General features: G+C 46.4%; 12 protein-coding genes across 12 annotated transcripts; 8 read left to right on the top strand and 4 right to left on the bottom strand.

Annotated features, from left to right (window-relative positions):
* The first annotated feature begins 2612 nt into the window (after positions 1-2612).
* BT62DRAFT_970925 (P-loop containing nucleoside triphosphate hydrolase protein) lies at positions 2613-4280 on the top strand. The gene is made up of 5 exons (XM_043188999.1): positions 2613-2741; positions 2802-3032; positions 3087-3732; positions 3783-3878; positions 3938-4280. Exons 1-4 carry the CDS (start codon positions 2667-2669, stop codon positions 3809-3811), a joined length of 981 nt encoding a protein of 326 aa, XP_043037808.1. The 5' UTR covers positions 2613-2666; the 3' UTR covers positions 3812-3878; positions 3938-4280.
* Positions 4281-4359: 79 nt separating this feature from the next.
* On the bottom strand, positions 4360-5259 carry BT62DRAFT_933976 (uncharacterized protein). The gene is made up of 4 exons (XM_043186652.1): positions 4808-5259; positions 4699-4761; positions 4569-4653; positions 4360-4539 (listed from the first exon to the last, which is right to left on the bottom strand). The coding sequence occupies exons 1-4, from the start codon at positions 5171-5173 to the stop codon at positions 4496-4498; spliced, it is 558 nt and encodes a 185-aa protein (XP_043037807.1). The 5' UTR covers positions 5174-5259; the 3' UTR covers positions 4360-4495.
* A 344-nt stretch (positions 5260-5603) lies between these two features.
* On the bottom strand, positions 5604-6778 carry BT62DRAFT_858065 (DUF914-domain-containing protein; the record flags this gene model as incomplete). Its single annotated transcript, XM_043182487.1, has 3 exons — positions 5604-5695; positions 5755-6432; positions 6481-6778. Coding segments are annotated over 3 exons (1068 nt in total), but the record flags the coding sequence as incomplete, so codon positions are not given.
* Positions 6779-7635: 857 nt separating this feature from the next.
* Positions 7636-9252, top strand: BT62DRAFT_933973 (NAD(P)-binding protein). Its single transcript, XM_043186651.1, has 7 exons — positions 7636-7703; positions 7759-7877; positions 7929-8088; positions 8139-8252; positions 8301-8439; positions 8493-8661; positions 8716-9252. Exons 1-7 carry the CDS (start codon positions 7661-7663, stop codon positions 8989-8991), a joined length of 1020 nt encoding a protein of 339 aa, XP_043037805.1. The 5' UTR covers positions 7636-7660; the 3' UTR covers positions 8992-9252.
* A 336-nt stretch (positions 9253-9588) lies between these two features.
* BT62DRAFT_981596 (DUF1445-domain-containing protein) lies at positions 9589-10685 on the bottom strand (the record flags this gene model as incomplete). Its single annotated transcript, XM_043189609.1, has 6 exons — positions 9589-9815; positions 9863-9931; positions 9982-10063; positions 10096-10276; positions 10337-10483; positions 10582-10685. 6 exons carry the CDS (start codon positions 10683-10685, stop codon positions 9589-9591), a joined length of 810 nt encoding a protein of 269 aa, XP_043037804.1.
* A 155-nt stretch (positions 10686-10840) lies between these two features.
* BT62DRAFT_235338 (uncharacterized protein) lies at positions 10841-14085 on the top strand. Its single transcript, XM_043180165.1, has 14 exons — positions 10841-11006; positions 11060-11094; positions 11144-11427; positions 11480-11742; positions 11800-12116; positions 12169-12195; positions 12253-12358; positions 12406-12684; positions 12745-12804; positions 12853-12870; positions 12919-13044; positions 13093-13117; positions 13174-13650; positions 13703-14085. Exons 1-14 carry the CDS (start codon positions 10873-10875, stop codon positions 13973-13975), a joined length of 2424 nt encoding a protein of 807 aa, XP_043037803.1. The 5' UTR covers positions 10841-10872; the 3' UTR covers positions 13976-14085.
* A 782-nt stretch (positions 14086-14867) lies between these two features.
* Positions 14868-16928, top strand: BT62DRAFT_235335 (uncharacterized protein). The gene is made up of 15 exons (XM_043180164.1): positions 14868-15120; positions 15172-15264; positions 15318-15345; positions 15402-15443; positions 15500-15539; positions 15595-15627; positions 15683-15694; positions 15746-15759; positions 15812-15920; positions 15976-16043; positions 16103-16177; positions 16230-16287; positions 16346-16413; positions 16471-16653; positions 16708-16928. The coding sequence occupies exons 1-15, from the start codon at positions 15104-15106 to the stop codon at positions 16894-16896; spliced, it is 1029 nt and encodes a 342-aa protein (XP_043037802.1). The 5' UTR covers positions 14868-15103; the 3' UTR covers positions 16897-16928.
* Positions 16929-18149: 1221 nt separating this feature from the next.
* Positions 18150-19267, top strand: BT62DRAFT_235278 (phosphatases II). Its single transcript, XM_043180163.1, has 2 exons — positions 18150-19037; positions 19093-19267. The coding sequence occupies exon 1, from the start codon at positions 18323-18325 to the stop codon at positions 18983-18985; it is 663 nt and encodes a 220-aa protein (XP_043037801.1). The 5' UTR covers positions 18150-18322; the 3' UTR covers positions 18986-19037; positions 19093-19267.
* Positions 19268-19340: 73 nt separating this feature from the next.
* BT62DRAFT_900160 (GTP binding protein) lies at positions 19341-20258 on the top strand (the record flags this gene model as incomplete). Its single annotated transcript, XM_043183405.1, has 6 exons — positions 19341-19453; positions 19510-19630; positions 19687-19759; positions 19818-19929; positions 19981-20141; positions 20197-20258. The coding sequence occupies 6 exons, from the start codon at positions 19341-19343 to the stop codon at positions 20256-20258; spliced, it is 642 nt and encodes a 213-aa protein (XP_043037800.1).
* Positions 20259-20957: 699 nt separating this feature from the next.
* Positions 20958-21523, top strand: BT62DRAFT_1007940 (uncharacterized protein; the record flags this gene model as incomplete). The annotated part of the gene is made up of 3 exons (XM_043177401.1): positions 20958-21047; positions 21108-21264; positions 21321-21523. The coding sequence occupies 3 exons, from the start codon at positions 20958-20960 to the stop codon at positions 21521-21523; spliced, it is 450 nt and encodes a 149-aa protein (XP_043037799.1).
* Positions 21524-21640: 117 nt separating this feature from the next.
* On the top strand, positions 21641-23094 carry BT62DRAFT_970909 (Pex19-domain-containing protein). The gene is made up of 6 exons (XM_043188998.1): positions 21641-21705; positions 21770-21868; positions 21918-22420; positions 22467-22658; positions 22708-22875; positions 22924-23094. The coding sequence occupies exons 2-6, from the start codon at positions 21808-21810 to the stop codon at positions 23032-23034; spliced, it is 1035 nt and encodes a 344-aa protein (XP_043037798.1). The 5' UTR covers positions 21641-21705; positions 21770-21807; the 3' UTR covers positions 23035-23094.
* Positions 23095-23378: 284 nt separating this feature from the next.
* On the bottom strand, positions 23379-24196 carry BT62DRAFT_933963 (histone-fold-containing protein). The gene is made up of 5 exons (XM_043186650.1): positions 24114-24196; positions 24045-24061; positions 23828-23991; positions 23646-23775; positions 23379-23585 (listed from the first exon to the last, which is right to left on the bottom strand). Exons 1-5 carry the CDS (start codon positions 24114-24116, stop codon positions 23474-23476), a joined length of 426 nt encoding a protein of 141 aa, XP_043037797.1. The 5' UTR covers positions 24117-24196; the 3' UTR covers positions 23379-23473.
* Between the last annotated feature and the right edge of the window lie 57 nt (positions 24197-24253).

The raw sequence follows: 24253 nt of genomic DNA, 5'->3' as shown, positions 1-24253 counted from the left end.
ATTGCCAGACTGGTAGATTCTGCAGATTGAGGTTAAGAATGTCTGATTCAAACCAGTTAAGCATGGTGCCAGCCAGAAAGAAAATGGCATAATTGACCTTGCTAGCATCTGTTGCAAATGCAGTAGGTCTGTCATTGAAGTTCAACTGAAGAGAGATGATGAAGGCCTTCAGTTTGTGAGAGTCAGAGCTGTCAAATAGTTCTGGTTTCTTGACTTTGGTACAAATAGTGGCTGGTTTAAGGTTATTGAGAGAAGCAGAGACTCCTCATAGCAGGTTTATGAATTCTAGAAATATGTCCTGCTGGTTTGGATTGTTGCTTCCTGCAGAGCCATTGGAGCTGTCTGAGCCATTGGGACCACCTGGACCTCCTGGACTATCTGGCCCTTCTGGCCCTCTTAGAAAAGAGTTTGGTGGATTACCACCTGGTTTCCATCAGATGGGAGTATGAGTGAGGGTTTCTTCACCTCTGCCTTCCAAGTCTGAGCTGTCTAAATTCCCATGCATGTTGCCCAGAGATAAAGAGTCTATTGAGGGGTCAATTCAGATGCTGTACATCAGGCTGGCCCATTGGGCTTCATTGGTTGGGATGCTGGTGGCATCAAAAGAGTTAGAGGAATCATTGTAATTAAGTTGACAGGCAGTGAAGCTAGAGTGATTGTAGGTTTTCCTACAGGAAGATTATTCTCCACTGGAGGCCAATCTGAAAAGGCCTGGTTGTTCCTTTGAGGCAGAGGCCAGGATGTCTTCCATGGAAAACATGTTGCAATAAGTAGACTGGGTTTGTTCAGGATCAGTTTCTGTGGGTTGAGTAAATGTGGTGGATATGATAAAAATTTTTGACTCAAGAGTTTGAGTTCAAATATACTGTTAGGAACATGCCAATTGAGTGGGTTTGAGTGCATGCATGGAGACCAGCAGAGTGTGTGGGCATCAATGAAGCTATTGGCAATGTCACTCTTGAGTTGAAGCCCAAGGATTTGGATGGACAGAACAGAGTTCCATCAGAGAAGCAAAGAGGAGTATCCTTCAGAGCAGAATCTGACAGATGAGGTAGAGAGGAGTTAAAGTGAGCATGAAGTATAGATGGCTATCCAAGTTGATATTTGAACTGAGTAGTTATAATGATTCTATATAGCTTTATATACCAATAGTAGCTAATTTCAAGTTGGATTCCATTGGGTTCTGATGTCAATATTCACTACTGAATTCAGGGTCTAGATATTACAATGTGAAATATGGATGTGAAATGATAATAGTGAAAATAAAATTAATAGGTAATAGGAAGTGGACAGAGTCTGATGGATTTTAGCAATTGAATCCATGGTTGGTTGAAGTGACATGAAGGTCAGCAGCATGCATGTAACAGATTCAGTGCATGTGTTGAAATTCTTAGTAGTGCCTGACTGTCTAAGTGGTGATTGATTGGCATCTTTGACAAAGTTAGATGATCACCAATAAGCCTAATAATGTTCCAATGATGAAAGCAAAGAGTTCAAAGAACTCATGGTCAAAGTTTAGAGATGATGGGTTGATAAATGACATTCAGTTTCCTTCACACTATTGTATATGAGGAAAGAAAAGTTCCAGCTTTGAGCTAATTGTTAGACTCAAGCCACATGTGATCAGAAGCACATGATAAACTAGCATGGTTTTGTGTTCAAACCTTTGTGCTAGAGTTCACTTATTGTGTTCTGTTGACCAAGTGCTTCAAGGCCTTTAGAGATAGCTTGAGAGTAGAATGAGATGGAATAAACTTTAGCTTGAAGCTGGGGTTTTACCAGCAAGAGCTGTCCTACTTATATACTACAGAGGTTTTAATTATAAATATGACTATCTATTGTGTCATTGTCCATTGTAATGTCCTTTGTTCTTGGACATTGTTACTGTCTATGAAAAGTTCATTGTGCATTGTCAAGCATTACTGTTGCATTGAAAGACAATGACCAACTAGGCTTGTTGTGCTGACTAAGCCTATCCCACAGTCTTAAGCACTGGTTTAGGTGCTCTGACTAAGCATAAATAGGGGTTAATATAAGAAAAAGATGGAAAAATCATAACAAGGATAAGCACAGTTAAGAGAGTAAGAAGTAAAGCAAGATACAGTCAATGTTCTGTCAAAAATATGTGAGGGTGGTGCCAAGATCACCACTCACATGAGGAACTCAGCACAATCATAGACAGGTTTATAGACTGTTGATTGTGAAAGTCCTGACCTGATACAAAGGAGGTAGCTACATTATATATGGGCTCAGTGGTAAATCAAATACTAACTAAGCTTGTAGGTAAATAAGGGTAAGTAATGTCTAGGGGCATTGACTCATTACAAATGTGCTACAACATTTGTTGTCAGTCTCCATAGTTGAGAGTCAAAAAAAATGTTTCAAAATATCAATTGATCATATGAGTAGATAAGATAAAGTAGATTATCATTCAACTCAGATGCTGTGAAGCAGCTTGACCCCCCACAATGGAGAATGGAAAGGAGAATGGTACTACTGACTACTGATGAGATTGAAAAACTCGAAAAAAAAACCCAAAAAGGGCAAGTGGTTCCTAGCATTCACGTGAAGATTTGCGCCCAAAATCGGATATATGATGTAAGCGACTTGCAGTCGAATTTCTTGGTGCATCCTGCCCTCTTAATTGTCCCACTCATCGCAAGAACATGATTGCGATACAAACTGCAACAGCAGTTCCCAATCCTATCTCACTACCCTCAAATGCTCCGGAGCATTGTCCCGTACGCGCTGACCATCTTATTCCTAATTATCATGTTTCGAAATTATTCTTACTCATACAGGGAACCGAATCTGAACTCGCAGGGAAAGTAGATGCCTGTGCAGGCTGTGCCAACCAAGACATATGCGCATCAAGTGAACCTAAAGGTCCAGATCCTGCTTTGCCGCTGATAAAGCAGCGAATGGCGAACGTTAAACGGAAAATCCTCGTCTTGTCTGGAAAAGGGGGCGTAGGGAAATCTACTTTTACTGCCCAGCTTGCGTGGGCATTCGCTTCGGATGACGATACACAGGTACGCTAATTTTCTCTGTAGCAACCTCCCCTCCTACTCTGATCACTCTGAAAGACAGGCATTATGGACGTAGACATCTGTGGTCCTTCCATCCCTACTATTCTCGGTATTGCTTCAGAGCAAGTACACGCTTCTTCCTCTGGCTGGTCCCCGGTATATGTTCAAGATAACTTGGGCGTTATGTCTGTTGGTTTTATGCTCCCATCATCCAAAGATGCCGTAATGTGGCGAGGTCCAAAAAAGAACGGACTTATATCCCAATTCCTTAAAGACGTTGACTGGGGAGATCTTGACTACCTTGTGGTGGACACGCCACCAGGAACATCTGACGAGCACCTCAGTGTCGTCCAGTACCTAAAGGAAAGCGGTATAGACGGCGCTGTGCTAGTTACGACACCGCAAGAAGTTGCTCTGCAGGACGTCCGACGGGAAATCGACTTTTGCCGCAAAGTCGGAGTTAGGATGCTGGGTATCGTGGAGAACATGGCAGGATTTGTGTGTCCAAAGTGTAATGGAGAGTCGCAAATCTTTAAACCAACTACGGGTGGTGCAAAGAGGCTGGCGGAGGAAACGGGGTTGGAGCTTTTGGGTTCCGTTCCACTGGATCCGCGGATAGGAAAGAGCGCAGACCATGGGTTAAGCTTCATCGACGAATACCCAGATAGTCCTGCGACGACGGCCTACCTCGATATTATAGATCGTATGTTCCCAAAATAATTTTTTCCGTTGCTGTCAGTAATGCTTGTTCAGGCATCAAGGATATTTTGGGAGATGCATAGGTGAAATGGCGTTCGCGTGGCTCGCGGCCTTCCTCAGTCCTCGACTTTTAGAATATGGATGTCCGAGGTGAGAGAACCATTGAGCAGTACATCTGGTCGAACACAGAATGACACTTCTTTGTTCAGAACAGTATGAGGGCCGTCTCGAATAAAGAGCAAGACATGTAATGATTATTTGAATCGATCTCTCTACGCGGTGAAGGAAACCATTGAGAAGATACTGATTTCAGGTAGACCTGTGACTAGTCCCCTTCGTGAAAAATTTGCGCTTCGAGTTTTCATTTCCCAAGCAGGCTAACGGTTCGGTCTCCCGGCAAAGGACGGTGATTACCCTGCTTCACCGATCATTTCAGGGACCGCGGTACAACATCGAGTCTGCGTCAGACTCAGAGATGCCCAGGTGGGCTGGAGCTTGCAACCCAGATCTGTCCAAGTCAAGCAGAAAGAGAACCATCCATCCAGGGAGTCCAGCAAGAGTATGCGTTCTTGAAACTCGACTGGGTGAATGATACAATGATAGTGTAAGTGGCGATTCGGTTGTTAATCACCACAAGTACATTGGATGCATCCGCAAAATTGAAATCCATGAATGAATGAATGTAGACCAAAGAAAGTCTTGAATAATTGACGACTATACATAAATGGATTCGGTGGTAATACAGGGTTGCGAAGACTACTGGAAAATTATAGATGATTATGCAAAATTAAAGCAAGGAGTCGGTATGGTGCTTCGGGTTGACAACAGTCTAAACAAAACGCGGAGGGTGTTTCTTGTGGTGGTCAATCTCTTGCTCAAGCAATTTCTCTTGCTGCTCTCGCTGGGCACGATGTTGGGCAAGTTTCTGGATATGGTGAGTATCTGGTAGGGGTACATAACAACTACGCACCTGTTTGAGAGCAGTCACCGTGGTGAGTAGGGAGTCTAGCGTAGCTTCCGACATCTCCGTCATCTAACCCCTTGTTAGCCAACAGTGGAATGATACAAAAAAAACGTACAGCATCTTGGGCCTGTTTCCCAAAAGCTTTCACCCTTTCCTTCTCTGCATCCCACTCCTGCTCGCGCCACCCGTTCACACTGTTGCCCTCGTATACCGAGCCAACTGCCGGGGCAACCGGGGTTGCACTTGGCTTCCAATTCTCTGTTTCTTCTCTCCACTGGGCGATCCGGCTTTGTGGCGGTACGGGTCCATGGTTTACCGGATGTCGCATGCAATGACCCCAGTAGAACTTCCCATTCATGCGGGCGGCCTCTCGATGCTTCATGAAGAGCGTCGCTGCGCCTGCGCCGAGTGCGAACCAGAGGAGACGCGATGGACGGCGATGCCAGCGATAGAAGTAATGGTATGAAGGGTAAGGGTACATGTTTGGTTAGTGGCGGGCCATATGGACCGGGGGAGCCAGTTATATGCGTCAGGTCGAGCATATGCGTATTATGTCGGCGAGCAAGGGGACAGCCGGCTTCCGATTCGGCATGCCATGCTGACGTCACCTCTATTATTGCCACTCGGGTACTAGAGGTCGGCCGAGATGAACTAGACAATTTCCTCAATTCCTATTGGCCAATTAGCCGGGTCACAAGTAGCCGGCGCTACTCGTACGTACAAGTCGACTTACTTTGCACGACGCGTGTCATCGGCCCGGGGCATGTTCATCACTGATTGCAAATGTGCAATCATTATCATGTAGGAATCTCGTCATTTCATTCTGTTCGTTGCGGCCTCTTTAGAAATCCATGCATGTTTACACTGGTGAACCCCTAATGTTTTACCTTTAAATAGTTAGATCATATAATCTACACCGTCACTGTCTCTTCTCCTCCTTCACGTTGCTGCCTCTTCTTGGCATACGCTGGTGTCTGAGGGTCGAGTTCGGCCTGATCCTCCGCTTTGATACAACGTCAGTAACACCCCCCCCCCAAAGGAGTGAAAGTTCATTATACTCACGAGCTGAATCCCAGAAATATGTAACCAGGCCAAGAATGACAACAGCGAACGCGACAAAGTATAACCAATACGGATGGTAGTGGTAAAGGCCTAACCCGAAGAGCAGACCCCAAAAATCGCTCGAAAGCAGCGATAGGTTATAATATGCCGATGAGGCCATGCGATATAGAATGGGCGCGAGCGTGTACAGGATAAACATCGCACAAGTATATGCGAGAATCAATCCAACGACAGGCCCATTCCAAGATGCTGTATGCATATCCGCATGCTCGAGTCCAGCGGCTTGGATGGAACAGAAAATGAATCCAAACATGCCGAGCTGGCCGACAACTTCATACAACGGCCTCTTGCGAACGAGGAACTCTTCGGTAGCGTTGGTAAAGCCGTATAATGTCGCGCCTGCAACCATGAATGCATCTCCCTTCCCGCGAGCACTGGCTTGCCAATCCTTCTTGGTGATCTCGTCCGAGGCTACCAACAGGCCTAGACCACTGACGCAAATGAGGACGCCAAGAATTTGAGTCCAGTGATAGCGGGTACGCATGTACACCCAAGAGAAGAAGAGGCACACGGGGATGGCCCAGGCGTCGAGAAGCATGCACGAGAGAAGATCGGTATACTGATAGGCCTTCACTACCATAAAGTTTCCTTCAACGTCACAGGCTGCCAGGAAGAGGTCTAATATTTCTTCAGATAAAAAAAATATGCGCAGAAGAGATGACATACACTTCCAGCCATCGCGAAATACCATCTCCGCCCAGCCCTTGATGCCGTACTTGTACATCGTATACGGAGTATACACCATGAACAACGAAAAATATAGAAAAACGTTCTGAGTTGTCGGTAAAGCCCAGTTGCGATTATTCTGCAATTCCGTTGTGGTGACATTCGTACAGGTGATACAGAGCGAAATGATCTGCCCTGCCAACAAAGATAGAGCGAATCGCTTTGTCCAGACTGCCCTATTCCGTGCAACAAATGAACTCAGGAAGGCAGAAGGAGAGGAATACGATATTGGGGGTCTGGATGGACGTTCGTTCAAGTTGCTGAGCACTGGAAGCTGGGGGGAGTCAAGGAAGGAATCTTTTTTATCCATGTCAGCGACGGGAGATGCCATGATTCTCTCTTTAGCAATTGACCACGTCCCACAAAGAGAGGGAAGTTGGGTGTGGTGATGGGCGGACTTGAGCTTGAGGGCGGGAGATATTTCAGGGGCTATTTATCACTTTTTTTTATCGGAGTTCGAATTACTAGGCCTGGGTCGGGAGCATTTTTATGTCGTAGGTTGAAGTAGCCCAAAGTTCGAAGATTTGATTCCATTACAGGTACCGAAAGTCACTGATATGCTCTGATACGGCTATCGGTATTTTTACGATTCATATTTGCTAGGAATAGGCCACCTATTACAACTTTTTTGGACCTAGTAAGGCACCATCAGCAACTGAAACGCCAAGTGCTTGGCCCTCTTTTATTTCCTTGTCTACGTTTTTTCCTTACTAGTTAAATAAGTAAAGGTACGACCATACACAATAGAATCGGGATGTGGTCCTCACTCTAATTCAGTTGCGTTCAACAGCACAAACGTGATGGACATGGTAACCTTCATATGTATGTGCGAAGGCTGCAGCAGGCTCATATATGTGCTCCTCTTGGGAACGGATTGATGCTGTTGGAGATTAATGTCGTCTAATAAGAAACCCAAGTTTGAATATGTTGCATCGTAGTGTACAGAGATCTAACCTCCCCGCGCAGTCCATAATTCCTGCTTGAGTTAAATCTGCAGTCACACTGTACAGCGATGATTCGTTACCTTTGAGCAATATTGTATGATGTACTCAGCCCGTATGATTTTCGTCCAACAAGCCCAAACCGGAAACCGGTCCGAAAAGGTCTTGTCCCAACCATCATGAGCGTCATACAGAAAGCCGCGCTGTCCTACGTCGACCTGGGTACGCCATGAAATTTCCCTACGTGTTTCTTCTGAATGGCATGTCTCTATCGCAGCACAATCTCATCCCATTCTTGTGTCGACGCTTCTGGGTATCGGCTCCCTAACCCTGTTGAAATTCGTTCTGCAGACTTTGTTCGTGTTTCTGCAAATATTTGTCTTGCCCGGGCAGAACGTAAGCCTTTGCTTTGTATCAATGGGCGGACAATGAACTTCATCTATTTAGATCAAGCGGTTCGGAGCCAAGAAAGGTGCATGGGCAGTGGTCACTGGTGCATCGGACGGCATTGGGAAAGAGTTCGCGTTCCAGTTGGCCAAGGTTGGTTATAACGTGCTTTTGGTAGCAAGAAACAAGGATCTCCTTGTTACAATCGCTTCAGAAATCAGTGCGTATATGGATTTTTGTAGTTCTGTCCTGTCGTTCATTGTTGTGCAGGCACCAAGTTTGCTGTCAGGACCCAAATTTTCACTATCGACTTCTCCAAGAATGACGCAAGTTCCTACGACAGTCTCACTAAAACCGTCGAGGGTTTGGATATCGGTGTACTTGGTACTCATAATACGTTACATCTTGTCCTTCCACTCATAGCTGTACTAGTCAACAATGTTGGCAAATCACACTCCATGCCTGTGTATTTCGTGGACACACCCAAAGATGAAATGGATGACATCGTGGCAATCAATATCAGCGGAACTCTGCGCGTCACCTACTCGGTTCTTCCTGGCATGATTCAGCGGTACGTGTCACCCTCAACAGTGTCGGACTGTTATAGACTCATCCCTCAATTAGTAAGCGTGGTCTTATCCTGAACATTGGTTCCTTTGCCGGGGCAATTCCTTCCCCAATGCTCGCCACATACTCTGGTACGAAGGCGTTCCTCACGACATTCACGAGCGCCCTTGCCGAGGAAGTCAAAGCCAGCAATATTGTCGTTGAACATGTTAATACATATTTTGTGGTACGCGCATGGACATAACATTGCGTAATTCCTTTCTCTGATGCGTTACTGAAGGTCAGCAAGCTTTCCAAGATTCGCAAGCCCTCGGCATTTATACCCTTACCATCTTCCTATGTGAAGACAGTCCTCTCAAAAGTAGGCCTCGCTTGCGGAGCTATTGGAAGCGGACGTCCTAATACGTCGACGCCATACTGGACTCATGCCATTATGGATTATGCTCGAACAGTCATTGGAATCCCCAGTTTGTTCATCAGCTACACACATGGTCTGCACAAGGATATCCGAAGACGTGCTTTGAGAAAGATGGAGCGGGATGCTAAAAAGCAGTAGATGATAGCTCCCCAATTCTTTACTATGGTGAAGAGGGGATGTGCACTGTTTTATACATTCCGGTGGGCATGTGGACTAGCGCTATCTTATGTTCGATGAAAATGACCCAACTCTTACACCAGCGCTAGTTAGCTAATGTTTTTATTCTTGAATTTCGTGATGGGTTCCTCTCCTACTCTGCTTCTCATCTTGGGCCAATGACTAGCACATATAGGAAGCATGCGCTGACCGTGGTCATCGGACGAGTAAAATATTATGAACTCTTGAAACTTGGTGTGTGATCCTACGATGAGGAATTCACTTTTCAGCTTCGGCAATTACGTGCCTTCGAGCATCGATGGTTGAAGGACCTCAACTTCAGCACATTCATTTTTTTTTGAGAGTATAGTGCCAGCTTTCTCCACGCAGAATGATTTTCTGCTGAATATCTTGCGGTGGGTAATTCAACCGGCACGATCAGTTCAAACATTCACCCAACTGAAACGCTGACAAACGGATATAATCAGAATTTAAGAACGACTTTCGATGGACAGTAGCAGACAAGAAGTCATAGTAATGGAATATATATCCTGCGATAAATGCAAGCTTGACCCGAACCTACAGCTCTCCCTTACACACAGCCTGGTTCACTATGTCCAGCACCAACATCTGTCCTGGCTCATGTCCCATGACAATGCCGTCAATCTTACTGTCCATTACTGCTACTTGCGGAGTTACGTTGCAACCCCAGTATACAGCGACCTCCCCTTCGCGTATTTCCGAGGGATCCCCAAAGTCCGGGTTCGAACCGTCGAAATCAGTCAATCCGAGCGCCTTGGCGCCATCTTGACCGTACGCGACGGGTTCACCATGTGCGAGGAAAGGCGAGTACTGTTGTGAACCTTCGAGATTTGAGAGATGGGATACGGTCGTGTAGAAACGACCATAAGTCCGCTAAAAGCTGGAATGATATGCACCAGGAAGGAAAACGCGGCTAGGGAATGCACGAACCTCCTGTAGCCATCAGTGGTACGTTGGTTCTGTACATAGGCACATTTCTCCCCAATCCCGTGTGCCGTGAAGTAAGCCCGCTCTTTGTGAGAGCAGCTTCAAATGAGCAGGAACATCCAAGAAGAAGGCGATAGAATCCGGCTGCCAGTAATCTTCAAGACTCCTCTTGCTCTCAACAAACACGCCGTCTCGGTAGATGTTATACAGTGGGCAGTCAGTGCAAATATTACTGTTAGATGCAAGATGTTCCGGTACACGTGCATCTCCTGGTTTTGTCTCCCTGAAGAGAGGACACCTTGAAAGAATACAACATCATCGATTAGTTTTCTACTGTATCAAACTAGAAAACGCGTACGAGACCGGATTCCTTAGACAGAGCCATCGAAAATCATCGGCATACTTTTGTGGAAGGATGATCACCTTAGCTTGAACGTGCCCGGCACAGAGACCGGCAGTCGATGCTTCCTTAAAAGCATCTGCGCGACGAAGCGACCTGATTTCGCTGGGAGTTAGAGGCAATGAGGACGACCGTGGCAGACATAGTCAAATAAGCGATAGATGGCAGGGAAAGACAACGACGAATCTGCCGTCCATACTTACACTATGGCAAATCCGATCCCAGGTCGAGTGGAAAATGGACGGGAGAAAGATCCACTTTGTAATCCCTCGGAATTCAACCGTTCATTTACTACTAGAACGTACATAAACAAAAGCGATTGTCATTGCTATTTTCTTCACCTTTGAATTTGTTTGAACAAGTCTTCAAGAATCAAGAATCAACTTGATCGTGGTTGTACTTTTTGTATTTTAGTAGTAAAATAGTTGTGGTTGGTGGACTCGAAATTGATAAGACTAATGACGTAATATTTCAACCCTTCTTATACTACGACCATGGCGGACATTGCAGCAACATCTGCCACGACCTCCAACAAGCGCACGTCATCTCCGTCTCCTTCAATGCGTCCTGCCAAAGTTCGAAAGCGCAAGAGTCACGTCAGTCGAGCGTGTAATGCTTGTCGAAGGAGGTATCACTTGGAAAGGCTCTTAGCAATTTGCTAGACTAATGTTGTATGAACAGGAAGTCAAGATGTGATGCGATGCAGCCCAAGTGCGGTATGTCCTGCTCAAACAATATTCACATACGCAGCTTCATCGACGTCAGGCACATGCTCACTTTATAACGACGACTGCCAATACACCACAGAACAAGATGGTCGGAAACCGGTCACGAAACCCTATGTGGATGCTCTGAAGCAACGTATCAGAGTACTCGAGACTCTGCTAAGAGAACGGGGCATAGATGAACATATCTCTCTCACGGAATCTCAAACACTTATACATGAAGATAGGACGGCTGAGGGATCATCTAAAGATCTGGATGTAGAGCCGGAGGACGAGGACTCTGATGCTTTCTCCGTCAATGACTTTGGGATCAACAGGCTCAAGGTTACCTTTTCCCCAGCCCACGACATTCAATGATATGACGTTTTTCTCGCAGATTGACGATGACACGGGAGAGTTGAGACAGTACGGCCCAACTTCAGCGTTTATGCACTTGCCCGAGCCATCCGGTTCATCATCCTCTGCATCTAATACACTGAGTGCAACCTCGCTTGGTACTTCTTCGCCATATAGTATATCTTCCCCAGAATATTCTACAAGTGCAGATTTTGATTGGTCGCGAAACCTACCAGTAATTGACGGTTTCAATCGCGATGTTCACGATGAACTGGTTCATATGTTCTTTGCCTATTTCAACAGGTGCGTTCTCTTGAGTTTTTCCTTTGGGTAATAAATACAGATGTTAATGCTATCCAGCTGGTGCTATTGGGTCGAGCCGACTCTTTTCAAAAGAGACATGTCAGCATGCTTGTCGTTTTCTGCTATATCTTCTCTGGCCCGGACGTCCCAGTATAGCGGCCTGCTTCATAATGCTATCCTTTCCTTAGCCGCCAACTATTCAGATCATTCGTGCCTTGGCCCAAACGACAGAGGTGCCGTGTTTGCCTCTGAAGCAAAGCGGGCTATCGATTCTGAGGCTGAAAGCCCAATGTTAAGCACTGTCGTGGGACTGATGTTACTTGGCAGCTATCATTCCGGGACAGCACGCCACGGCTTGGGGTATATGTATGCCGGTAGGCTTGCATTTCCTGTCATTTAAACACCTGTCGTTGAATCTCGTAATAGGCATGGGTTTGCGAATGAGCCAAACTCGTCAGTTATCATCCATTCAGAGGTGTACTTATTAATCCGATGATGCTATCTAACCAGTTGGTCTTGGAATTGATTGTTCAAAATGGATTCAGAAACGCCTTATCACGGAGTCCTTCAAAGACGACCGTGACCATACCTACTACATGTGTTATATACAGGACAAGTGTGTCTCTTCTCTATCCTCTGTACTGCTTACCGATAACGATGCAGATTGTGGGGTTTCTATGTAGGCCGAAGCCCTACATTGAAGATGTCGGAAATCGAGACTCCCCTTCCCCGTATCAACAAGGAAAGAGACGCTGCACTCTGGATGCCCATGCAGCTGGCATCACAGTCGTGTTTGGGTACAGAAGATGGTTTAGAAGAGGCCTCGGATACCATGGATGTAGAACCGGAGCTTCAACCCATCTGTATGATCAGTTGGGCGAGCACCAACTTTCTTTGGACTTGTAAACTGGCATACATAGCTGAACGCGTGGCAGATGTAGTGTGCGTAGCGTCATACATTTCATTTAGTCCTCGTACTCACCTTAAGCTTTTTGAACATAGATATCACCTGCGTGCTAATATATCTTCTCCTCGAACTCAGAATCTTGTCTCTGATCTAGAGTATGCTAATTTTCACAGCCATCCCTCGCTTTTACTGATATCCTTTAGTATCCGATTGGAGAAATGGTACGCCGATCTACCCGAAAGTCTTGTTCTTTCCAGTAAGAATCCGAGCCCACCACATGTCATTATGCTCCATGCCATGTATTACTTCGTCGTCATGCTCTTGCATCGGCCATTCTATCTCCGAGGCAGTTCTTATGGAAACGAATTCGCTGCTTCTCGCTGTTATAAAGCTTCGTAAGTGATTCGTCATTATGTCTGCTGAGATCTCATGTCCCTCCCTAGATCACGAACCGTTCAGCTTCTAGATGTATGGAACTCTCTACCTTCCTTTCTTTCCTTTTAGCTTATCTCTCGCACTATCAGTTGTATCGCGAATGTCCAGGACTTCGCTATGCACCTATAACTCTCACTCAGATAACATTTACGGCGGGAACGTCGCATCTCCTTGGTGCTGTGATGCAGGGGAATAGCCGCACTGAGAAACAAACGGCCGCGTCTCTGGAAGGTGCGAAAGCTTGCTTGCGGGCCCTACAACAAATGGGTCGTTCGTGGCAATGTGCCACACAGAGCGGCGAAATTCTTAGCCGGTTGCTAATGGACTGGTGTCCAGAATCTAAAAGTAATCCTTCCGACTCGGGAGGTAACTTTACTGGAGCCGAAGAACGTGGGCGACAACAAGCCTCAACGAATGTCTTAGAAAGGGCTAATGATCCCTCTTCTGACCTCGCGAAAGCGTTGGTAAGTCTGGGATGGACGCCGCCTACGATGGCCCACGGTGGGGATCCGACTGCTTCTGCTACAAGTGTCTCCTTCCCTTTGACACCCATGAATCTATCTGAAGTATTATCTTTATCTTATGTTGGTCAAAATGAGTCCTCATAGAATGTTTCAGTTCTCTACGTCGACACTGCTACAGAATACCCCCAGCTTCGTTGACCAACTGCATGCGAATCCGACACTCTCAGGCTCTCAAAATGTGGGACTTGATTCCTTTTCACATATGTTCAATACTGCGACCTCGGGCCCGGAGACGATGGATTCAAGTACTAGCATGTGGCCTCTGCTAGGACCGGGATATACATGGAACTGGACCTCAAATTTTGACAACGTTTTTATGAAACATCCACACTTCAGAGACTGCGACTCTGAAAGTCACTCAGCTTGAATTATGCGGACTAGCGTGCCCGAGAAGTCCATCGGAAGTTCTGTACAACATTGACGACTTTGTATCATAGTGCTCGAAATTTCCAACGAAATGAGGGTGTCGGACCAAATTCTCATTCTCGATTCTTGAAAGTCGGCGCGTTTTTGTACTGATAGCGAGGAGGATAAAGAACTTGCTGACAGTAAGTGTCAGAAGCTGCAGTGAGCAATTAGCATGTTATTCCATTACCGAACTGATACTTACCTGTTCAACAGCCTTTCAGGGAAACCTTGCCATGATAAAAACGTGCACTAGTACACTGTTACATACAGCGTCCTACCGCTTGGGCACTCCCTTTTCGATAGCATCGAGAAAGTGTGCTGGAGCTGGGTCGTCAAGGGCTTATTCCTTGTCCCGACTCGGCCTGGGTCGGCTGGAACGTGAGACGTATTACTAAGGTATCATTACATTATTTGCGAGGTGAAAATCCTACAATTGTCATATGGGCAGCCCCTTCTGGCGATGTGAGTATCAGCTGTTCCGAACGAACATGTTGCTTGTAGCAACGGTATTTACTTACTCTCGTTGCGCGATTTCCATTCCACCTCCACTTGTCGGACTAATCGAGGGTGGTTGGCTAGACAGCGCTTCCGTGCGCTGCTCCTATGACTTGCTAGGGGTAACCGGTAAAGCAATACGCTGAACGCTTCTTCGGTGGCTTTGGCGTCGGGGAAGTTGACTGTTGACGCGGCCCCCGGCTAATAAAACTTCCTTCCTAATGTGAGTCCCGTTCCTAAAACTTTTGCTGAATGTTTTTTCAATCAGAGAAAGAACATGTACGTATCCATGGAAAACATACCAGTTCTTTAAATCTCTTCTGTGGCGTCGACTCTGGACCCGTCAGCTGTGAAAATCTGCAAAACTTTAAAATGTGAGGCACGCCGTACCTCAAGATCGATGATAAGTCTCGAAACTGAAGTCCGTACCTTCCGGACGATCGTGCCTGTCCGACCGACTTAGGGGGGGGGCGCTCAGCTCTGCGACAGACCGCGTTCTGTCGGCCTCAAGCCGGATATATAAACATATGTGCTCGGACGGATTATCTGTGGCGATATCGTTTGGTATCCCGCAGCTTTCCTTACCGCCACCATGAGTGCTGAAGTTTCGTGAGTACCATTCTCTTTTTTGTGGTCGAGTACTGATAGCACAACGGCCAGCCATGGTCCTATGCTCATTGGACATTTCTTCAACATTCTTCTCATGGGCGTCGTACTGGCTCAGTCGTATATATACTTGGTCACATACCAGAAGTGCGTGCCATTTTTCTTTTCGATCATGAGTTGCTAATATGCTCTTCACGCAGACGTGACAAGCTTTGGATGAAGCTTTTCGTGAGTACTGAAAATTGGTTACCACCTGTCAATGCTCACTACGCTTTCATATGAAGGTGGTCTTTCTCCTTCTCATCAACGTCATAAACACGGCCCTAGTTGAGTGTCCTATCAGTCTGCATCAGCCCGGACACTTTTCTGATTTTGCCTACAGCAATTCGCCTACATGTATACCTCTCTTATACTACACTTCAGTGCGTGTGCCCTAAAACAAGTCCACCGCTGCTACTGACTGTGTCCCTCATCAAGGCGACGTGGATTATCTCCTCAATATAACTATACGTAAGTGCTTCTTCCAAAATACTATTCTGATCGCAGCGGTTCACTTTATCTTTAGTCTTCGCTGTGTGTACGTCTCGTTTCTTCATGACAAATTGAAAATATTTTGACATTTCTATAGCCGCTGCATTGACGGTAAAATTTTTGATCTTTGCTTGTGGCGTTCAGTTCTCATGGTCACTTTCAGGGCATCGTGTCTGGCTCTGTACAACTATTTTTCGCATGGAGAGTAAAGATTTTAACGTCGAATATTTGGTTGGTGGCTTTGGTCGTTGTAACCGCAGTAGCGGGTACCGGTGAGCCATCGCATGTCCCAAAATCTTGCCCTTATTGACTAACAGTTGTTTCTAGTGGGAGCCATAGGTAGTACCGCTGAGGCCATGAGAGCTGGGACGTTCCTTAAATTTCAAGAAATCAAGGTACTTCATATCCGTCCAGTTGGTCCCATTTTCAATCTCTGATCGACGTGATTTCGTAGTCTTGGGTTATCCTTTGGCTTGTGAGTGCCTGCGTCGCCGACATGCTCATTACCGTTATTCTGGTCTGGCATCTGGTATGCGTTGTTGTTTTGGAAACAGGCCATCACAGCTGACTCTGTTTTTCAGAGAAGGCACAAGACGGGATTCCAAGCGTCTGATGAATTGGTCGACAAGATCATTCGATGTACGCTATTTGATGCTACCTATCCCATGACTTGGACTGCTCACCTATTACATTCTAGCTACTGTGCAAACCGGTTTGATAACTTCGGTATGTGCTATCGTGGATTTGATCACGTATCTCTTGGTTGTAAGTCGACCTGTGTTACGATCCACTGACAACTGACAATGATATCTCCGTTGACAGTCAAATTCGCTTCACCTGCTGTTCAACTTCCCCCTTTCGAAGCTATACACGAACACGCTTATGAGTAGTCTCAATTCGCGAGGTGGATGGGCCTACGATAGCAGTGCCAATAACCATTCGCACTCACACACCACGGGCGGTATTGTGTCTACGTCAGGAGGTACTGCTTCGCGGACAAAGAAAGTTCGTAGTCATTCACTCCAATCTGCTTTCCTGCGAGGCTAACGAGAGTACCAGAGCGATACTGCTGTTCTCCGCTTTGGCGCTAATACCCGTCCAGAAGTCTTCGTGTCCGTTGAGCAACACGAGATGGGCGACATCCAGCGAATAGAATCTGAGGATATAAAAGTGGCTAACGACAACGTTTCCACGACTAGCAGGGAACCATGGGAAAGTGAAACGAAAAACGCTGGTAGTAATGTGTGATCAAAATGCAGACGATGCGCCACGGTATTAATACATATTCTTAATTCATCTATGCTCTTAGAGTTTAGACTACGACGCGGGTTTTGCAAAGGCTAATTGGTAATTGTATCATTACACAGTAGATGAAATATGTGACACCTTTCTTAGCATTTGCCAAAAAAAAGGCCTGGGATCGGACAGAGAGCGGTACGGCAATTTATTATGTTGTTTTGCCCTGACAACTGGGCGTCATTTCATCAGTAAGTCTGTTAGTAGACAGGAAGAAAGGAAGATTTCTTGGCCACCAGGTCGGAACCTAGCGTTATGAACGCAAGGATCTGATATACTTGCCTTGCGGGCGAACGTGGTACGGAATTTCTATATAGAGTCAAAATACGCGATCCCGCCCCGACTGCGGACATAATTTTGGTGCCTTGAATTTCATTTTCAAAGTGGCAGCTCCTTACACATGGATTATTGCAGTGTCATCGTATAACCTCGTGTATTCTTGTCTCCGCAGTTAAAGACGGCGTATGACTAAAAGGTAATAGTACTATCCTCGCTAGTTGCTTGTTGACCGTCCTCTATCTTCAAGGTAAGTAGATGACACGGAGTGTACATACCCAATTCTTCCCACAGCCTTCAAGTCAGAAAAGAGGTCAGACTTGAACAAGACGCGTAGCCTCTCTTGGATCTATGAGAATGGCGATAATCAAAGTGGTCGTCCAGATGCAACCAGACAAATGGAAAAAAAAGTGTGCGAGCCCGAGTCGGGCATTGAGAAGACCTGTCATCGAGGTCGATATACAGTGAAGGCCCGTCAATTGTTGAAAGTGCTTCCAGATCTGCCAGTGAAGTCTCGACTGCGGTCCACGGGGTCGAGGACGCTGGCTTTGATGTAAATCTGGGCACAGTTAAAGGTTCCGATGAGGGTATCCACTGCCAGTCTTGGCTGTTACACTTACTATTTGTTCGAAAACATCGGTATGGTTACACGGTAAGTGTACAAAGACGGGACATCGTGACTTGATGACAGCCGGATTGTTACGCGAAGAAGCAACATTAATCCTTGTGTTGTACGGCCGTTTGTGAATACCAGCTTAGAGTGCGGTAGTGTTGAATTGTTACTCTGCCTCCATGCCAAGGCGGCCGTTGCTCGAAGGCTGGAAATTATGACGCACTCACCACGTGGTTCAACTCTGGAGCCCCGCAACGGAACGATTTGCTGAATAAAAACAAAAACAAAAATCTTACAAATTTTTACGTTCATGTATCTATTTTCTATTTTCTATTTTCCATTTTCCAGTAGAGAGAGATTCCGATTGGTAGCGGGGACATCCGGATCTAATCTAATCACGTGCTTGACGTCAGCGATCGTTTTGTTTAATAGACCACTCTCACCTAGCAACCTATTGCTCTGCTTCATATTCTGACCTTTTCCTTTACCATGTCACCGTTCAGCTCTGTGTGCCATTCTTCTGACCAGGCTGACCTTCAGATTGACCAGCGTCTCATCCATGCTCTACCACCGCCGGATCGTCCAAGCCCGCTCACAGCCGTTTGTCCACGGCCAATACCCAATTCTTACTGGGCTACACCCTTGCTCTTAGCTTGCGAGTACCCATGGTCACCAAAGAACCCAGGCAGGTCCAAGCTCGATTCATTGCTCAAGGCTGGCGTCCGGACCTTTATAAACCTTACAGAGAATGGCGAGTTGTCTCCGTATGCCAATGTCCTGTGCGGACGAGCAGATATATTGGGTATTGACACTGCCACCATCGAATACCACCATTTCCCCATACGAGACAGGTCCCTCCCGGAGAGCGTGGACTACATGTATCGTGTGCTGGATGTCATCAGGGACAACGAGGACCGTGGTCGAATCAGTGCAGTCCATTGTCGTGGCGGTATAGGAAGGACCGGTATGGTGATTGGGTGCTGGCTCGTTCAAAGCGGACTTGCCGGGGATGGTGACGAGGCCCTGCAGATTATTGCCAAGGAATGGTGCACCGTCGAAAAATGCACCAGGTTTCCCCACAGTCCCGAAACGGGAGCCCAGTTCGAGTTTGTGAAGAACTTTAGGGCAATGGCGGTCCACGCGACGGCATAGAGAGATAATCGTGCTTGGCCTTATTTCCTTGGGTTGGATACCATCTACTTTGGTGTGTTTCCTTACTTTGTCTGTACTGACAACTGCTTACATTCGGTTTTACGGAGGTTCTATTTGGACATATACTCTATCCATTTCACTGTACATATACACATCGTCGCTAATTCCGCCATCATGTATTGCACTGAGCGTAGAAGTAGACAAAGCACCTATTTTAATTTATGGAAACGAGATATTGGTGAAATATCTTTGCAGTGGGATCGTGACCGTTACAAACATTTATGACGTAAATGTTCGCACGTCAGCGGTAAATACCTCTTGGTCACTCGAGCCGTCGTCTATTAGTACGCTTGCCATGGACACACCTTCAACGCCTCCATCTGCCGATTTTTCTTCTACACCTCCAAAGCGTACTAAGATTGTACTGCTTGGCGACCAAAGCGTTGGAAAGACCAGCTTGATTACCCGGTGACGACCTTGCGAAATTATTACACCAATAATGTGCCAATACCATACCACCGTAGGTTTATGTACGACACCTTCGACAATACATACCAAGCGACTATTGGTATCGACTTTCTCAGCAAGACAATGTATCTTGAAGACCGAACAGTTAGATTACAGCTCTGGGATACTGCAGGACAGGTGCGCGCCACGACACCTCCTCGGTACCATTTTGCCAACTTTTTCTCTGCTCAAAGGAGCGATTTCGGTCACTAATACCATCCTACATTCGTGATTCTTCGGTCGCTATTGTCGTATTCGATATCACAAGTCAGTGCGCAGCGCTACTACTGACATGATTTCTTCATGCTCATACCTTCCCTCGCAGATCGACAGTCATTCTTATCGACAACCAAGTGGATAGACGATGTTCGCTCGGAGAGAGGCAACGATGTCATAATAGTGCTGGTTGGGAACAAGGCTGACTTGTCGGATAAGCGGTATGTGCTTTACATACGTTGTAGACCTCCTGATATCTCACACATGTACAGGCAAGTAACGTTAGAAGAGGCGACTGCTAAGGCCACGCAACTCGATATATTGTTCATGGAGACGTCTGCAAAGGCGGGACACAACGTCAAGAGCTTATTCAAGAAGATTGCGATGTCGCTGCCGGGGATGGAGAAGGAGGGTCAGACGGATGCGAATACAAGTACGTACCCTTCGCAAGTTGCTATCATTCAGTGTACATGCTAAGGCGCATACAGAAATCGACGTTACGGCACCATCTTCAGGCGAGGTTCCAGAAGCATCACAGTGCAGTTGCTGAGCGATCTATCTGTACTTTGGCTACCTACCTTCACCCTCCTTTTCGGAATCAATGTAACGCGTCATGTTGCCTTCCTTCCGCTGGCTTCAGAGTATGGCCTGAAAACAGGTCGCTTTGAACGAATCGCTTTGCTTACTAGAAAGGTCTGGACTCAGCAATGGTATTCTGTTTAACAAAAAGACACGATGTTTATACAAAGTCTGTCATCACGGATACACAGCTTTTCAAGAAAAGGTGACAAACTTTTCTTTTCTTTTGCGAAATGCCTGCGTAATTGAAGTTCTTAGTTGCAATGCAACACAGATGTCTTGCTTCGGTTCGCCTTAGCGGGAAGACAAAATCGGAGCAGAATCTGGTTGAGAATTCGTTCTTTGCACCTTGACTTCCTTTGTGTAATATCTCTGCCTCATCCTTCTTTTGCCCCTTTTATTACACGTAGCTCATCTGCAGAGGGGGGTTCGAAAAACTCCACCAGCTCTACATAACTGGCTTCCAATAAGAGGTTCCGACTGCCGACAAGAGCAATCACCTTCAGGTGATCCTAGCCATCTGGGATACTATGCTTTGACCAGGAGCTCTTCAGTGGGCACATTGAGGAAGACTCTCCCGTCCCTAACACAAGTAGTAACGTGAGAAGACGTCGCTAGACCCAATCGAAGGTCGCGAAAAGTTTGAGCGTGTCCCTTTGCGGTACCGGTTATGTTACCACGGACGATCCTTCTTGATATGCAGTGGGAACATCATGCGGCCGTTGTCGCATATAAACTGTTTTCACAACACACCACAGAGGTGCAATATGCATATTCACCCCAAGTAGACATTTTTCGATCTCACTGCGTTGTTCCACAGATAATAAAGAGAATCCTGGCGCTATTTGGGTCCCTTATATCCAACACCGTGGAAGAGACCCTTCCTCCTTGTGATGTATCCTCTGGAGGGGCTGTTGAAGTACAGCCTCGTATCTACGAAGGTATAGTGCCCTCCCTTGTTGGGTTCAAGCTCAAGAGTACTTTCGTTCGGCTCCTAGTAGAGCTGCTCTGTGACTATATCACCATTTCTTAGCCACGAAATATCGTCTGAACAAGTATTTCTGTACAGCTGTTGCGGTCTTGAATCAGCGATTAGGCTATTCCTTCAAGGGCATTGCGCGGTTACAGACATCAAAGAAACAGCTTTCTGTACTTATGATCGTGCGCCGTCTGCATCTCTCGGCTCGAAACGGAAATTTCTATTCTCCCAGTAAATACTTGATGAAATTGGATTGAATGTACCTATCTGTTATATACACCGAGGGATTGTTTGTATTCAAGTTCAACATTCAATCCTTACCGGCCGTGAGTCTAGTTGCCGACTGACCTGTTTTGGGACTCGGCAAAGCCCTAACGGATGTCACCTATGAGCTCCAACTGACCGGTAACCCAGAGCAGTCTTCTCCCCTCCACTGACTGTGAGTATCATTTATCATGTTATCATCTTCATCTCCATTCGTTCTGACGAGTGTTGTCACCAAGGACCGTAAGGAACACGACCACTCTTGTAAAGCGCCACAATGTCTGAGGAAAAAAGAGCAACTGACCAGGACGCCGAGGAGGATTTCGATGAGTTTGACGGTACTTTTCCATATTATTCCTCTGAATCTCACTCAAACGTCATCTGTAGATGTACTATCCCAGTTCAACACAGCAAACAAAACATCGCCGACAGTCTCACCACTAACGTCGCCCCCACCTCCACCGCCTACAGCAACGACATCATTTTCCGGAAGGCCACGCACAAACACGCTCGTGGATCTCCCACCAAAGTCCATCCCAGGGTCAACAAAGACCGCACTCAGTTCGATGGCGGAAGACGTCGATGAGGACGAGCTCACGGCGGAATTTACGCGCGAACTCGCAAAGGGGATGGAGAATCTAATGAAGGAACTCCAAGCGGAAGCAGGCCATTCCGAGTCTCAGGGAGACACGGAAGAAGAGCGGACCCGATTGTTGAAGGCCGCATGGGAAGCTATGCTGGTCGAAGGCATGAATGGCGAGGGGGGTGAAGATATTAAGCAGATGATGGGCCCGGACTATAAACCCAAGGACGCAGGCAGTGGTAGTGACTTTCAGTCCAAGATCAAGCAGACGATGAACAAGCTGAAGCAGAGCGAGTCGGATTTGAAGGTGCGTTGCCGGTCGTCTTGTTTATTGTCGGCTCTAATTCTTCCAGGCTGATGGTTCCACATCGACTTCAGATCCGGACCTGGCCAGCATAGAGGCTTTACTGAAGGATTTGGGAATGGGAGAGAACGGCGGGCTCGACGCGAGCGAGGAGTCTATTGATGGGTTTCTTGAAAAGATGATGGGCCAGCTGATGAGCAAAGAGGTGCTCTATGAGCCTTTAAAGGAGCTGAACGATAAAGTAATCATTCATCTTTTCTTATTCATGTCCATGACTCATACCTACCAAGTTCCCCGGTTTCCTTGAAAACTCCCCTGCAGATCTGACATCCGAAGACAAGCAGCGATACCAGACTCAGATGGCTTGTGTGCAGAAAATCGTAGCGGCGTTCGAGGCTCCCGAGTATGACGATAAGAATGCAGCTGATATGAAGAAGATTGTGGATCTCATGAGCGAGGTAGACTTTTCTGGCGTCTTGATTGCTTTTTCGCTGATAGTGTCTTAGATGCAATCGTATGGCGCTCCGCCAGAGAGCATCATGGGCCCGCTTCCTCCAGGACTTGGATTCGGCCCTGATGGTTTGCCGCAGATGGGAGAAGGGTGTGTGGTAATGTAAACGAAAACAAATGTATTGTGTATCATGTATGTTTGTGTGCATCAGTGAATAAACTAGGGATTTGGATTTTGTACACGGAAGAGGTATCTACCGTTGTGTGCCGTGCTGCGACCATTAGGTCCTAGGAAAAGAGTTTCTTAACGAACTTTCGATAATCTCATAAAATACTTGAACACGTACTACAGAAATATGGTTTCGTAGCAATCATCAATGCTTCTAGATGAAGCAGCTTCGTTTCGCGTTGATCCTTCCATTCTTGAGAAGCTGGTCAGAAGGAAATTCAATGTCTTTTTCTGCAATAAGCCCCGAAAATACGGTAGATATAGGAACATATTGTGTACAGTATCGAATAGAAGTAAAGTATGGAATAAAAGTACATTAGATGGTCGATTATATTACTGCAAGTAGCCAATGCCGCTTAATAACAGATCAAACCAAGTCAAACTTCCTGCGTCTTGGGTATCTTAGGTTTCCTCGTCTGAAGCTGTGGAAGGATGTGCGGTATGACACCTCCTTCGGCGATGATAACATTACCGAGGAGTCGGCAGAATCTGAAATCGATGAGAAAATCAACAACACACAGAATAGAAAGATGAAGGCAAAGTGCGCACTCGTCGTCATTCCGGACGGCGAGTTGCAGGTGTTGAGGGAGAATACGACGCTTCTTGTTGTCCTTGGCTGCATTGCCGGCGAGTTCAACAATTTCCGCCACGAGATATTCAATGACAGCGGCAAGGTATACTAAGAAACATCATAATTGAGCAAGCATACGGCAGAGAAAGATGAGATGTACCTGGAGCGCTAACAGCAACCTTCTTCCTACCGTCGTTGTGCCGCAATTTGCGGTGGAACCTCGAAACTGGAAACTGGAGCCCAGCACGTTGAGATCGCGTCACCCTCACTCTCTTGACATCTGGAGGGATAAGAACATTTCCAGTTTTTCCTCTTGACTTTCCACTAATAAAATGTCGTATTAGCAATTGCCAAAGCTGCTCGTAATATGAGAGCACCTTTTGCCTTCACCCGACTGAAACACGATGATTAGGACAGAGAATGCTTGTATTTCAAGCTGTTCTTACCATTTGTTGAGATAGGTTCCAGTTATTGAGTCTTTGGGGGCCGGAGGTGGGTGTTGGAAGGAAAGACGAAATCTGTAGACTTGGTCATTTAAATAGGTGTCCATGCACACGTGATCGACGCGTCGAGTGACATAAGTGTG

The sequence above is a fragment of the Guyanagaster necrorhizus genome, assembly GCF_019112545.1.
Source record: "Guyanagaster necrorhizus MCA 3950 unplaced genomic scaffold BT62scaffold_18, whole genome shotgun sequence".
NCBI lineage: Eukaryota > Fungi > Basidiomycota > Agaricomycetes > Agaricales > Physalacriaceae > Guyanagaster > Guyanagaster necrorhizus.
This window is presented reverse-complemented; position numbering and strand designations above follow the sequence as displayed.

Coding starts and splice junctions, on each gene's coding strand:
- BT62DRAFT_933973 (XM_043186651.1), top strand. CDS start 7,661: ATGAGCGTCATACAGAAAGCCGCGCTGTCCTACGTCGACCTGG. Junction 8,089..8,138: donor TACAATCGCTTCAGAAATCA/GTGCGTATATGG, acceptor ATTGTTGTGCAG/GCACCAAGTTTGCTGTCAGG. Junction 8,253..8,300: donor TTTGGATATCGGTGTACTTG/GTACTCATAATA, acceptor TAGCTGTACTAG/TCAACAATGTTGGCAAATCA.
- BT62DRAFT_235335 (XM_043180164.1), top strand. Junction 15,921..15,975: donor AACCGCAGTAGCGGGTACCG/GTGAGCCATCGC, acceptor AGTTGTTTCTAG/TGGGAGCCATAGGTAGTACC. Junction 16,414..16,470: donor TGATCACGTATCTCTTGGTT/GTAAGTCGACCT, acceptor CTCCGTTGACAG/TCAAATTCGCTTCACCTGCT.
- BT62DRAFT_933976 (XM_043186652.1), bottom strand. CDS start 5,173: ATGTACCCTTACCCTTCATACCATTACTTCTATCGCTGGCATCGCCGT. Junction 4,654..4,698: donor CGGTGACTGCTCTCAAACAG/GTGCGTAGTTGT, acceptor CACCATATCCAG/AAACTTGCCCAACATCGTGC. Junction 4,540..4,568: donor CCACAAGAAACACCCTCCGC/GTTTTGTTTAGA, acceptor GTCAACCCGAAG/CACCATACCGACTCCTTGCT.
- BT62DRAFT_235338 (XM_043180165.1), top strand. CDS start 10,873: ATGGCGGACATTGCAGCAACATCTGCCACGACCTCCAACAAGCGCACG. Junction 12,196..12,252: donor TTTGCGAATGAGCCAAACTC/GTCAGTTATCAT, acceptor CTATCTAACCAG/TTGGTCTTGGAATTGATTGT. Junction 12,685..12,744: donor GAACGCGTGGCAGATGTAGT/GTGCGTAGCGTC, acceptor TTTTGAACATAG/ATATCACCTGCGTGCTAATA.
- BT62DRAFT_970909 (XM_043188998.1), top strand. CDS start 21,808: ATGTCTGAGGAAAAAAGAGCAACTGACCAGGACGCCGAGGAGGATTTC. Junction 22,421..22,466: donor AGAGCGAGTCGGATTTGAAG/GTGCGTTGCCGG, acceptor TAATTCTTCCAG/GCTGATGGTTCCACATCGAC. Junction 22,876..22,923: donor TTGTGGATCTCATGAGCGAG/GTAGACTTTTCT, acceptor ATAGTGTCTTAG/ATGCAATCGTATGGCGCTCC.
- BT62DRAFT_970925 (XM_043188999.1), top strand. CDS start 2,667: ATGATTGCGATACAAACTGCAACAGCAGTTCCCAATCCTATCTCACTA. Junction 2,742..2,801: donor ATGCTCCGGAGCATTGTCCC/GTACGCGCTGAC, acceptor TTACTCATACAG/GGAACCGAATCTGAACTCGC. Junction 3,733..3,782: donor CTACCTCGATATTATAGATC/GTATGTTCCCAA, acceptor ATGCTTGTTCAG/GCATCAAGGATATTTTGGGA.
- BT62DRAFT_933963 (XM_043186650.1), bottom strand. Junction 23,776..23,827: donor GGTTGCTGTTAGCGCTCCAG/GTACATCTCATC, acceptor GATGTTTCTTAG/TATACCTTGCCGCTGTCATT. Junction 23,586..23,645: donor GCCGTCCGGAATGACGACGA/GTGCGCACTTTG, acceptor CATCGATTTCAG/ATTCTGCCGACTCCTCGGTA.
- BT62DRAFT_235278 (XM_043180163.1), top strand. CDS start 18,323: ATGTCACCGTTCAGCTCTGTGTGCCATTCTTCTGACCAGGCTGACCTT.